Raw genomic sequence first — 13,392 nt, 5'->3', positions numbered from 1 at the left:
TTACAAAGAATTCTTAGTTTCTTTTCATGATGTTAATAAGACGTCAAATTATAGTCTTCAGTTCGAACATTGTAGAATAAAACGATTCAAAGTGGGGTCAGTATTGAAGGGGCGTTTAAACAGCGTCAAAGTAGGGTTTTAAGTTATAAAAATATAGACTCTAACGATTCACAGTAGCTTCAGAGAGGTGTTACAGCATCAAAGAAGGTTCTTGAATATGAAGACTGTAGTATCTACAGATTCAAAGTAGGGTCTATAGATTGAAATGGGGACCAAGTAGGCTCTAATGTTACATTCTGTAGGAGTTAAAAGTTTGAAGCAGGGGCTATAGGTTTAAATGGCATCAAAGCAGGTTCTGATAAGGAGCTGCAACTTCAAAGCAGGGTCTAAATTTCGACTCGGGAAGCCTACTGAAGAAGAATAAATATTTAAATAACTTTGTCTATCTTTTATATTCTTAAAAATGAATTGAAGATAATCTAGCACACAAAATTTCTCAATATTGAAAATTACAGAATTTTTGTCGAGTTTGCTTTCCCTATATGCATTAAATGTAAAATGCAGACATATAATTTTTTTGAATGACAAGAAATAGTACAAGATTATTAAAAATCACTTCTTGAATGTTGAAGTAAACTTCTTTTAAATTAAAATTGGTCATACTTTTATAACAAAATAAAAATCTCGTACATACAAATGAAACTACGCTTTAAAAATTTACAAATGTACAAACATACAGAAGGAGTTGGTGGCATGCAATTGCGTATTGGATATACATACGTTAAAACTGTAATATACAGTTTTTCTACTTTAAAATAACACAATTAAGTAACTGAAAATGAATGAATTAAACTTTTTCTTATTAGGTAAAATATAATTAAGATATCATATCTAATTTGTATAGATCAATCAAATCTACTATACATATACAATTATACATATTTAGAATTTGGTAGAGAAAAACATGATCTGCGCAAAGGAGAGAAAAGTATTAAACAGCAGAGAAAATATCTTAAATAATTTTTTCTTTGAAAATAAAATCGATAAGAAGATAAATTTAAAATATCTTAGACTGAGCTTTACAGTTTAGGTAAATGATGTAAAGTGATTTCGGTCATCTTGGTGGGCCTTACATGTTTCAGGATGTGGCTTCTCTTCAGCCACCATCAGCACCTCAGCACCATCAGAGGCATTCACACAGTTTAGCATGCTCCTGTAAATCGTGTAAATCGTGTAAAACCTGTGAAACGTGTCCACGTTCTCATTTCATCTTTTACTATCACGGACGTTTTCTCCATTACAGATTTGCAAACAATTAAGACCAATTAAGACATTTTTCTGTCTTCAGTTATTTGCGAAAATAGCGGACACAAACTATTTGCACGAAAATATAATGATAATAATAATAATAATAATTCAAAAGCCGACAATTTTTATCCTTGATATACCTACATTTTAGAAATATTTTTAATAAAAAAAAGTTTTTTGAAAATAACAAACAGCAAACAAAAAAAGTGTAATTATAGTGATTTTCTACTAGAATGAGTTCATACATATCAATTGATACATTTTAATTATTCTTAAAAAAAGATAATTTTCAGTACGTTATAATAAATTTGAACACCGTTTCATTATGATTTATAATTTAAATCACACACTGTAAAAATTTTCATATAATTTTACCACAAAGATCATAGGACATAAAAGTACCAGTCATTACTGTGGGAAATGTACCAAAATTAGGTAGAAATAACACGATAGTGTAAAATCGCACACAGATGGTAGAAAGCAGTTTTGGAAGAATGGAATTTTATATTCGCCGTGTGAAATTCCAGTGACACTGTGAATGTGCAATGACAAGCCCGGGTATTTTGAATCGCTTAATGTATGTTTAAATGAAATCGAACCGGAAGAATAAGAAGAGATATAAGTAAAAGGAGTCATGATTTTATTTAGCAGAAAACATTTAACTATTTGTTTGATTCGCTGTTACAAAACAAATACGCAACAATCTTATAAGGTTATGATCAGTGGGCGAAATAGGCGCATCCCAATTTCTGTCAACTGCGACCTAAACAGCAATAACCCGCTAAATTATTTTTTTTCGCAAGCATTCCAAACATGCGAACAAATTTATTCAAGTAAAACACATTGTACTTGCCTTTCTGATACGCTCAACCCAGCACAATCCACAATTTCAATTCTAAAATATATCCGAATGCCGACAATGCCGTTAAAATTTTGCACAATCTTGCACTGAATTTACTCGCATCAAACGTTCAATAGCGGAATTACAAGGATTATGAAAATTACATCGCTGCTGTAAAACCTATTACACTCCGCGTGTGAAATTACACTAATCGTTGAAAGCTTACATAAACGTTTTGAAATTCCATTTTTATTTCAGTTACACTTTAATGTAAAATTCCCACAAAAATCACTGGTATTTTTATGTTCTATGATTCTTGTGGGAAAATTACACGTTCATTGTAAATTTAATTAATTTATGATAAAAATACTTTAGTAATCACTGTCAATTTACAAGAAACGTGTAATTTTCCCACAACAATCATAGGAAAAAGTTACAGAACGAAATGTAAATTTCAGCAATATTTTTTACAGTGAAGGTATTCTGTTGAAGTCATCCTAAAAAATTTGAAATCTTTCACTCTTGCAGCTTAATTCCACTTTCCAACGGACGATCACAACAGTCATCAAAGATTTTTATCATGGTGTATTCTATTAAAATTTATTTCATACTTAGGTGTATACTACTGTTTATTTTGTACAGAAAACGGTCGTTGGTTGCCAAGGAGTCAGATGTAGAAACGGGCGAGAGTTTCAAATTGCTCCTCGACTCCCTTTTAATTTCCCCCTTTAGTTGAATAAAATAAATTTGATTATAAATCAAGCCTCCCCAGTGGGAACGCAAGTCTGAAATTCGAGCTGTAGAAGTATTTTGGGGGTAGTCTTGAGGACATCCAAAAGACCTTTTACACTGAGAGAAATTTCTGGTACTGGGAACGTGGCTGTGCATAGTTAAAAATGCCCTTAACTACTTTTTATAGTTATATTGAGAAATGGCTTACCTGTTACGGCATCTACGAAAAGTGACCATTGGAATGAGAAAATCTAGTCGAAGCAACCATGCGTTGATTGTTGCGACTAGGTTGCATGGTTACAATGACCAGATTTCGAACGTTGCATTGATGAATCTCTTAGGTACTATATTTTTGTAAGGCAATTAATGAAAAAAAAAATTTCTTCAAACAACAAAATTTTTTAGGTATAATTAGGGTAATTCACAATGAAATGTTCATAATCATCATCAAATGTATAAATTGGAAACTGAAAAGTAAAAATTCTTCTATAAATTGTACGACAGTTAATAAAAATAATCAATAAGAATAATCAATTAATCTAAGGAATTTTAGAAGTGTAATTTCAAAATCGTTTGAAAAAAGTAATTTCGAAGAAGATAAATGATTTTATTCTATGCAATTTAGAGTTTTTTTTTACTTTTCCCCAAAATCATAGAATGTTTCTCTTTGTTGCGGTTAGAATGTTAATCGCCGATCGATTCACTAGGCAATCCAAAAAAAAATGAAAATAGCAGCATGATGAAGAGTATTGAGAGATATAAAAAATTAGACTGAAACACGATTTTAAATATTCTTACCTGCCATTCATTACGTTGAAGACATTGAAAGAAGAAAACATCTAACCCGAGTTGACTCGAGCATACCTAACAGCTGACACAAGCTTCCTTTTTTCTTACTCGCAGTAACTACATCATTCTAGTAGTAGGAACGTCGAGTCCCTTGGATCCACAATGCTGTCATAAAGTTAAGGACATTTTTAACTACGTCTACTAGTTACTGAAACCAATAACTCAAAATATGAGGCACGTGACTATAGCAATCACGTCATAATAGCGAATACTCTAGTTAAAGCAACCAGGGTTTATTGTGCTCATAGGTCTTTTTTCCTCAACTACATTTTATCTAGTCATGAGAACCAGGGGCTATTTTTCTCAGTGTAAATACATGAAATGATCCAAAAGATGTTTTAAAGATGTCAAGCCACATGACATAGAGGTACATTCTAAGGACGTCTTTAGTATCCCCCAGTTCCATCTAGCTCGGTGTAAAATCGGTCATTTCAATTCTTCATTTGTGCAGCGCGGTACTGATTGTATGCTTATACAATTTAAGATACTCGCGGAAAAATGATTCTACGCACATTTAGACTAATTGTACGATCCCGTTGATAATAATAATACACAAGCGATAGATAAGCATTCCTTCGGAACAGAATATATATTTTAGAAGAATTCATAGATGTATATGTACATATATGTATAGTGTCCAACAATATTTACAAAACTCTGCTGACTAAACAGTCTTAATAGAACTGTCCTTTTAAGGCATTTAAACTAGCTGCTCGCATTTATCGTTTGTAAAACGTTTCACTTTCATACCTTACGCACAGAAACATCCAACAAAAGGAAAAACTATCTGTAACCTCCTCCTTTTGATATATAAGTTATAATTATTACAGTACATCAAATTTTTTCAGTTAAATAAAAAATAAGTGGATAGTGATACACGAAACTTTATCTACTACATAAATTATATTGAGCATCTCTATAATTTCAGTCAGTTATTTACATTTCTTAGTTTGAATTTGCAAGATATTCCACGCAATTAAACACGTGCTATTCAATTAATTAATTTATTTATGCAAAGTTTCTTTTATTTTCATTAATTGAACAGATATAGTAAATTAAAAAGAAAATCAGCAGATTCTTCAAAATATATTTTACATTTTCTTATTATATCCAAAAAAATACGTTAATTATTGAAAATGCATCTTACCGACAGCTAGATCATTCAAGGATTCATGTATGTATGTACATGTTAAATTTTAAGTAGATATAAGCAGGGTGCGCGAATTTGTAACGCTAATTCCCTTACCGGCCTAGTTGCCGATATCGCGAGATTTCGCTTCGTTCAATTTTATGCTAAATTTAATCTTCTAGAATAAATGTTAGGGGTGTACAAATAGCTCGCAACTTTGAGTTGGGTCGAGCTGGTTTTTTCGAGACAAATTGAGTTCGAGCAAGAAGACATTTTTATCGACAATCTGTACAAAAAATTCCTAGTTAATTTTCAAAACTCATTTACTCTTAAGAAGAAACGCTTTAGAACCGTGAAATACTTAACACTAATTACTTCCCAATTTTGGGAAGTTAATCCATTTTTAAGCCCGTTTTTCCCCTCGCGGATTTTAGAATTAATTTGAGCTAAAAGTTGTAATATACAATGAGCTTTAAAATGAGATGAGGAAAGTTTGAAAAATGTGAATTACTATTGGTTTCTAAGTTATTCGTAGTTTCATTGAACAAAAATAAAATTCGATATAGAATTTTGTCAATTTTGCATTAAGTGTACTTTTTCATTTGAGTTAAAGAAAATAATAAAAAAGTGGGTGCAACCTTTCGGACAAATATCATGTTAATTGGACGTGGAATATCTTGTATGGAATAATGCATTTCACAGTTTCTAGATCTTATTTGGGAACATTTGACTAATCTACATGTATAGTCACTTTTAGAGTAATGCATAAGAAACATGACCTAATACCTACATTAACTCCACGATCCCCATCCAAAGTAAATTAGTTTGTTTTTAGGCCACTGAACTAAACTCTAAAGTCACAGAAAGGAATATTAACTCTTTCATTGCATCGGTGGGGTGCGGTGCGATGCAGAGTTCTTTAAACGAGGTAAAGAGAGAATCCTCATAAGGCTTGCCTTTGACTAGATAATTAATTGAAGTGTGTTTTATTGGACAGTATGGCTGACAATAAACTCATGAATCCCATAGCAACCATAAATGGAGCTTGAGTATATAACATGTGTAATTTTAGGACAACCCGTGTAGAAATAGCCCGGCTTGACCCGAACAGAAGAAGGTTTCTGGCCAGACTTGACTCTACTGCGAAATCGTTGACCAGCTTCTTTTTTATTTTCAAACATAGTTTCCCAGTGAAATTGTACTTATTTTTTGTGATAAGATTTTTGCTTATTTTTAATGTATTTATATATTGTCTTGAATAAGCAAAAACGCAATAAGAAGAGAAATAACTTTTTCCGAACGAGGTTTTGAATTACGTTATCATGCTTGCACGTAATAAAGATTCGGCGACTTACAGAGTATTTAATGCTAAAAACGCAGTAAAACGTCGGTGGACGCCAGGTTATCCGTTAAGAAATTTGTTGAATTCCACAACATTGTATCTAATTTTCCGGAGCAAGCGGATTATTTATAAAGGTAAGTGAATTATTTTGTTAATAAGTAAGCATTATTAATATTCTTTAACGTTAATGTTGAATTAATTTTCTAAACCGACTTCATAGGTTAGGATGTCACGTGAAACCCCTGAAATTTATTTTATCTCTTGTACAAAAACCTATGCAAACTTGTAATTAATATATTTATTATTATGAATGCAGTTCTTAAATTCAAATTCCAACATCTTTTTACAGGTGGAAATAAATGCTGACAAAGATTCTTATCTCTACCAGTTGATAGACTATGTTCGCTGTGGTAAAAAGGCTCCAGTAAAATGCTATCGAGGAGCCCAGTCAGAAACAGGTTGGATTCTGACCGAGTTATCCTATTTGTATCCGGGATCCGATCGGATAACACGGCCGGGAGCCGACTGGGTACACCCAGCCGGGATCCGACCAGCGCAGCGTGACGAAACCAACCTAACAGCCTGACCAGATTCCGGATACAAGCAGGGCAACGCTGCCAGAATCCGGCCCGAACCCGGTCATAATTTCTACACGGGAAACTGGACGAGAGTATCGTTATAGCCCTCTCTAATATCCTTAAGTGAAATTTGATTTTAGTTCAGTGGGCTTCACTAATTGAATCATTTGAAATCGGGGCTTTTAGTAAAAGTGAAATCTTATGCATTTAATTGACGACATTGTGTTCAGAGCTTTACCATCGCCAGTGCCGGAAATAGATCATAAACCTAGCTCATAAAAAGTAACTTAAGAAGTCATTTCAGAAATTCCGCAAGAAAGTTTTCTCACTTCTAAATACGTGTTCTGCGCAATTTTATTTCCAATTTACTGCCTCAAACTAACAAGAAAATCGATCATACTGTTTTCAAGTCTTTTTAGTCACAAAAATATATACATTTTTAGAGACATAACACAATGTCATACATAATTGTGATACATTTTTTTAAAACTTACATAATTTACACATCTGTTTATGAGTATTTTTAAATGTGTGCTTAGTTTTTATTAGCATATTTTATTTAAACAAATTAAATAGTTCCACGCGAACTACTTGCCGAAATAATCAAAAGGTTCACCACTCTTGAAAGATTAAAGATTATAATCTTTCGAATTCATTATTTTGAAATTATTTGAAATCCGTTAAAATTCCATAAAATCCTTTAGCACATTAAAAATTATTTTGTATTATTTTTAAGTCCTTTTAAATATTTCAAAATCCCTCTAAACTTCTTGAAATTCAGTGGAGTCCTTTGAAATCTCTTGAAATCTTTTAATTGATTGTAAATTCTTTCAAATAATTTAAAATTCCTTGAAATTATATGAAATTGATGAAATAATTTTAAATCCTTCAGAATCCTGTAAACCTTTTTAAAATGCTTTAGAATATTGTTAACTATACGTATTATATATTTTTTAAATTCCTTTTGAAATATTTTTAGTACACTTAAATTTGATAAAAAGCCTTTAAAACATTTTTAAATTCCTTGATGTTTAATGGAATCTCTTCGAAACCCATGAAAACTCTATAGCTGTCTTTGAAACTGCTTAAAACCTTCTAAAATTCTTTAAAATTGATGTATTACATTGTTTTTTGTTCAATTCCATTCGAAAGCTTCCAAATCCGGTTAAATATTTTTAAATCTCTTTAAATTTTTAAATTGCTTGTGAATCTCTTTCATTCATTTCAAATCTACTGAAATCCCTCAATTTTCTTAAAAATCGTTTATGACAGTTCTTTGGATCCTATACAATATTTTGGAATCTTTTGAATTATTTTGTACTCATTAAAAATCCGTTGACATTCTGTGAAAACGGTTGAGATACTAAGAACACCCTTGAAATCCCATTAAATTGCTTGATTAAATTCACAGAAAAAACTAAAGTTAAAGTTTGTTGCATGTAAAATTTCCCGCTGTTAAAGTTTATATGCTATTTGGCGAAAGTTTATCCTATGATGAAATAAAAGCTGTCGTCTGCTACGGCATCCTTAGCAGCAATGGGAAAACGGCAAAAAATGCGTGAATTTGAGCTATAAATCGGGCAACCAGATTTAAAACAACACAGAAAAAACAAAAGTTCAAAGTTGCTGCAGGTAGGACATGCAACGATTAAAAATGAAACATATTTCGGCGAAAGTTTCACCGAGGTTAGCAGAATAATTCTGATCTAGTCTACTGCGTCGCGCTGAAGTGAGCAAATTTCGGTAAAACATGTCGAATCAACAACAGAAAACACGAAAAAAATTGTTCTTACTGATATATCTCTTCTGAAATAAATTACACTATTGTAGACAAATTAAAACTTATTTAATGCGATTTAACAAAAAGCGCAAAAAGCAATTGACAGATGGGAATCCCCATTTCTCTCTAATTTAATGTATTTAAAAGACGATAGATAGCAGTAGCGTCGTAATTTTCGCTACAGCTCGATTAAAAATGGTTCGATTATAAGTCGAAATATTATCCATGTAAAATTAAAATTCGGAAATTATCTTCGATTCATGTAAAGTTTATCTGGCAAAGTTAATTTTTGTTGCAGTGAATCTTTCACCTGAAATCGATGTAAACTTTATCTTTCGTTTTTGCTGTGTTTCAATCTAGTTAAATGCTTCAAGATTCGTTATAAAATCTTTTCCAATTTTAAGTGAGATTCATGTTGTATCAAATTACATTTTATTTGTAATCCCATAAAATCCTAAGAAGCTTCTTTTAAGATTTTAAATTGTATGTATTCTTTTAAAATCCTGTGAAATTATTTTCAATCTCTTAAAAACGTTTAAATTTGCTGAAATCCACCGATTTTCTCGATCGAATTTTTTTTCCCCCGACCGAATTTATCTCGAATCTCATAAAAAACGTTGAAATACCTTTAAATCTTAAATCTTTTGAGACTTCATGAATAAGATGAAATCTTTCAAAATCCCTCGATTTCCGTGACATATTTTAACAAACTTTTTTATTTCCTTGAAGCTCTTGAAATTATTTGAATACTTTTGAAATAATACATAAGAGATCCCTTGAAATTTCTTGAATTTTTACGTTATTTTTTTGAAATTCCTTAAAATCTTTGAGATCCTATATGAAATTCTTGAAACATTTGCATTCTTGGACATGCTCAAAAAGCGAGTGTTCAACCCCTCGGAAATATCATTTTTTCATACGTTAGAGAAAAAATATATATATTATTTAAATTTTACAAAATACTTGATGCAAAATAATTCATGCACATTTCAAACCCTATCCAAAAGTGATATTATGGAATTTAAATACTTTTTAAAGGGGCGTATATATTTATATCCGTTTTTGAAAGACTTAATAATTGCATAGTAACATTTCGGTACATTATAAATGATGCTTTTTAAAACTTATACCGGCACTGACAATTGATTTAAAGCTATGTAACCGTTTTTTACCGATTTATGCATAAATTTCTTAAAGATACGTTATCATATTATATATCATTCACTAGACCTGGTTTGGAACACTATTTACATTGGATACCGTATCAAAATCTATTTGTGAGATTTAATTAGAAATCTACAAGCGAAGCGGTATTCTTCGCAAAAATGTCAAATGGAAACAAATTATTATTATTTTACATAAAAAACATGGTAAATTTTCTTCTCAAAATTAAAACATTTAAATGAATTAAAAAATGAAGGTCTGGATCTCGGAACATGGAAATTAACTGTTAATAAGTAGGGGAGAGTGGTACGTATTGGTTTCTAGTACATACTGGATAATGTATATTTCTTTATAATGGGAGATATTAATGCACAGTACTAATTTTTGGAATCAAGTATCAATCAAACTAATTTTTGTACGAAATTATAAAATTTTATTAATCTCAATCCTACTATGAAAAAGTACGCATTCTCCAGTCTATTCTGGTATCCAGTACGTACACCCCCTCCCCTCCTATAGTATTAATGACACTTTTTTCGACACGATTTGCTATTAAAAAATCTTTACATGTGACTGAGAATGAAGCAATTTTCCCGTTATACAATTAATTAATTTATATTGATTACCTATGAAGTCCTCTCTCACAGAAGGTAGAAAGTATAATACACTTTTTATGAAAAATGAAGAAAACATACTGAAGTGCGTCTCATTTACAAAATAATAATAATACAATTGAAATATTAATCCCACAACGTAAAGTTTTACGGTGATGCCGAAATATTCACACACGCGCAGGCATGCATGCATGCAACCGTAGACATACTGTATATTGCTAAGTGTATAATAATTATTTTATTAATATACTTCGTTTTGATCTGAAAGATACAATCAGAAAAATACCTCGTTGTCTAAAAATTGTAAGACCCAACCATTTTTTTCCCTTGATATACCCACATTTTAGAATTATGTTTTATCATTTAGAAAAACAATTGGTCGGTCAGAGAAAATTTCCAGTTGATAGTTTTATCCTGTTTGATTGTACATAATACATTTGAGGAAAATCATTGCCTAATTGAAGAAACACATTCTTGAGAAGAAAATAAAATATTTTCTATTGAGATTTTTTATTGTTCAAGGATGATTTATACTTAATTACTTGTTTTCACTGCAGTAACAAACGATAATTTTTCTCAACAAATTCTTTACCGAATTGAGCTGATGTTATCCTTGAACGTATATGAAACAAACACAGCGAGAATAGCTTCAATGACATCAGTTTTTGATATTCAACTATTTATATGACTATGAATAGATGGTTGAATATAAAATCCGCCAACTTATTCTCTCTCTCTCTCTCTCTCTCTCTTACACACACACATATATATGTATATCTATACATATGCGCGATAATATTCGGAACTGATTCGATATTAATTTGCATTGGTTTATGCCACGCAATGCTTAGAATACATTTTTCGCAGATAAAATTTCTAAATAAGTTACGATTTATCATTAGCTTGGTTATGGTTGTCAATGTTGACGTCAGATAGGACGGTTTCCCTGCTAGAGTTAGTGGTGACTTCTTCTTCCCTGCAATATAACAATACGCCTCTACTCATTTTCAGCGTCAATTTTTAAAGATAATCCTCTCTATGTATTTTTTACAGATTTGAGAGCGCCGGTTATTTTCTTTAATGAAGTAGATGGACAAAATTTTTACTAACAAATTTCTGTTACCGATATAGGGAGCATTTAGAGGTTTATGTCAGTGATAAATTTACCAGCATTTATATTCAAATTTAGATAAAACCTCGAATACTCTAGATGTCGATAAATGTCAGTAACAGGTATTTGCAACTGGAAGCAGTTTTAGCTCCTGCTCTACTTACTTATATATTTATAGAGTTATGATTGAGCATATTGTTCCGAGTATATTCTATGACAAATGGTTATATATCCTGCGAAAAAATATTTGGTGTGTGAAGTTAAGCGAGAATAATATTTTTATATTAAATTTAACAATATTTATTTATTTTGTTTGACTATTTATTTCTATCTTATAAGTGAAGATTCTCAGACCAAGTGGCACAGAAAATTCCGTGAAGGTTTCCTGAAACTCGTAATGCAAGATTGGGAATATTGCAGCCTTGTGAGGATAGGCCAAGGTTCGATTAAACAAGAAAATGTCTGCTTGTCTTGCAATATTGCATGGTGTGGATCAAGAGAGTTTTGAAAATTTGTGTAACTCAATTCAAGGCGCAATAGTAGTCTATCGCAGTTACAGCTTGATTCTAGATGATTCCTTAAGATATGGATATTACTGTGATTTCAATTTTGGGAACTTTAAGGCTTAAAATTGAAGATTTTCGAGGTCAATTATATGATACTACACCAAAAACGTCAGGGATATATGCAGGGCTTCAACAGCTGATCAAAAATCGTAATAAATATGCTGGATGTGTTCCTTGTGCTGATGCGCATTCTGTAATTTACTTGGTATCCATGCAGGTGAAAGTTATTCATCAGCTGCTGACTTTCTCAATGAGCTTTAGGGTTTATATAATTTTTTAAAAGCATCTATGATTCGTTACACTGTTAAAGATAATATTGAATTTAACATACCCATGTGTTTTAAAATTAATATATGAAGTATATGAAACCGTCATTAAGAACGCGTATATTAAATTTTATATACATTCATGTTAATCACTTACAAGAAAAATCATATACTTTCATTTTTCACAAATTTAAAATAAGATTAGCTGTAATTTTTGATTCTAAATAATAAAATCTGATACCTTCTTCCTGTTAACCAAAAATAAAATTGGATTAAAAGTCGAAAAGTTTAATTAAGCAAATAAATAACAGACTTAACCTACAATTAATTGGATTCCCCTTAAATTTTGACCATTTAGAGCAAAATTAGGAAAAATTTTACCCGTACATTGCACTTTCATTATAAATAACAACTGAGTCTACGAATTCTAGATTATTAATTTGATTGAGAATATGTGACAAGATTTAAAGAAATGAACGCAGGTTGCGTTTTCACGCACATTGCTATACTGACCTGTATATTAAATGTAATACACATGTATATTAAATTCACTACACCAATGTATGTTACATTTCAGTAGCGGTAGTGCATATTTGCTACACACACACATGTATATTGAACCTAATACAGATTTTTCTAACAGTGTAGAATATTCTTAAATCGTGCTATCAGTAGAACGACGTTGGTCAGCTTGTGATGACGCCGTTCGTACTTTCGATAATTATTACACTGAGATAATTCAAGCTTTTGGTCATAATAAAAGAAAACGATTCTTCACAAAAATCTGGGTCACGAAGTCAGGCTAATAGAATTCAAGATCAATTTGAGTTACTAGAGACAACTTTCATGTAATGTTTGCAAAGTTTTTTTTATTTCAACTATCATTTCTGTTAGTATGAAATTACAAATTACACAAGCCAACGTAAGTGAAGTTTTGAAGTTATATAAAATTCCTATCACAATTTTTGGCAACGCGCGGTACGAGGGTAGTTCAATAAGTCCTTAGAATCACCAACATATGGCGCGCGAATTGCTCCAAATCATCTGTTTTCAGTCAGCACCACTCCCGACTAGATATATGGTGCAGTCACAGTCCACATCTTCTGAGTTTA

General features: G+C 31.3%; 1 protein-coding gene across 11 annotated transcripts in view; it reads right to left on the bottom strand.

The window, feature by feature from the left end:
* The window catches only part of LOC117177406 (glucose transporter type 1), a 583,769-nt gene that overhangs the window by 102,935 nt on the left and 467,442 nt on the right, over nt 1-13,392 (bottom strand). For 8 of the 11 annotated variants that reach the window (XM_033368061.1, XM_033368060.1, XM_033368059.1 and 5 more), the window contains one exon: nt 1,134-1,213. The exons of 2 other annotated variants lie outside the window; for them this stretch is intronic. In XM_033368061.1, the coding sequence (XP_033223952.1) occupies nt 1,134-1,213 (80 nt within the window). Of the gene's footprint in view, nt 1-1,133; nt 1,214-10,994; nt 11,314-13,392 lie in introns of those variants that run through there. One more of the 11 variants, XM_033368065.1, reaches the window with a different exon arrangement.

The sequence above is a fragment of the Belonocnema kinseyi genome, chromosome 7, assembly GCF_010883055.1.
Source record: "Belonocnema kinseyi isolate 2016_QV_RU_SX_M_011 chromosome 7, B_treatae_v1, whole genome shotgun sequence".
In the NCBI taxonomy this organism is placed as follows: Eukaryota; Metazoa; Arthropoda; class Insecta; order Hymenoptera; family Cynipidae; genus Belonocnema; species Belonocnema kinseyi.
Note: the sequence above shows the minus strand (reverse complement) of the source record. Positions and strands in the feature narration are given on the sequence as shown.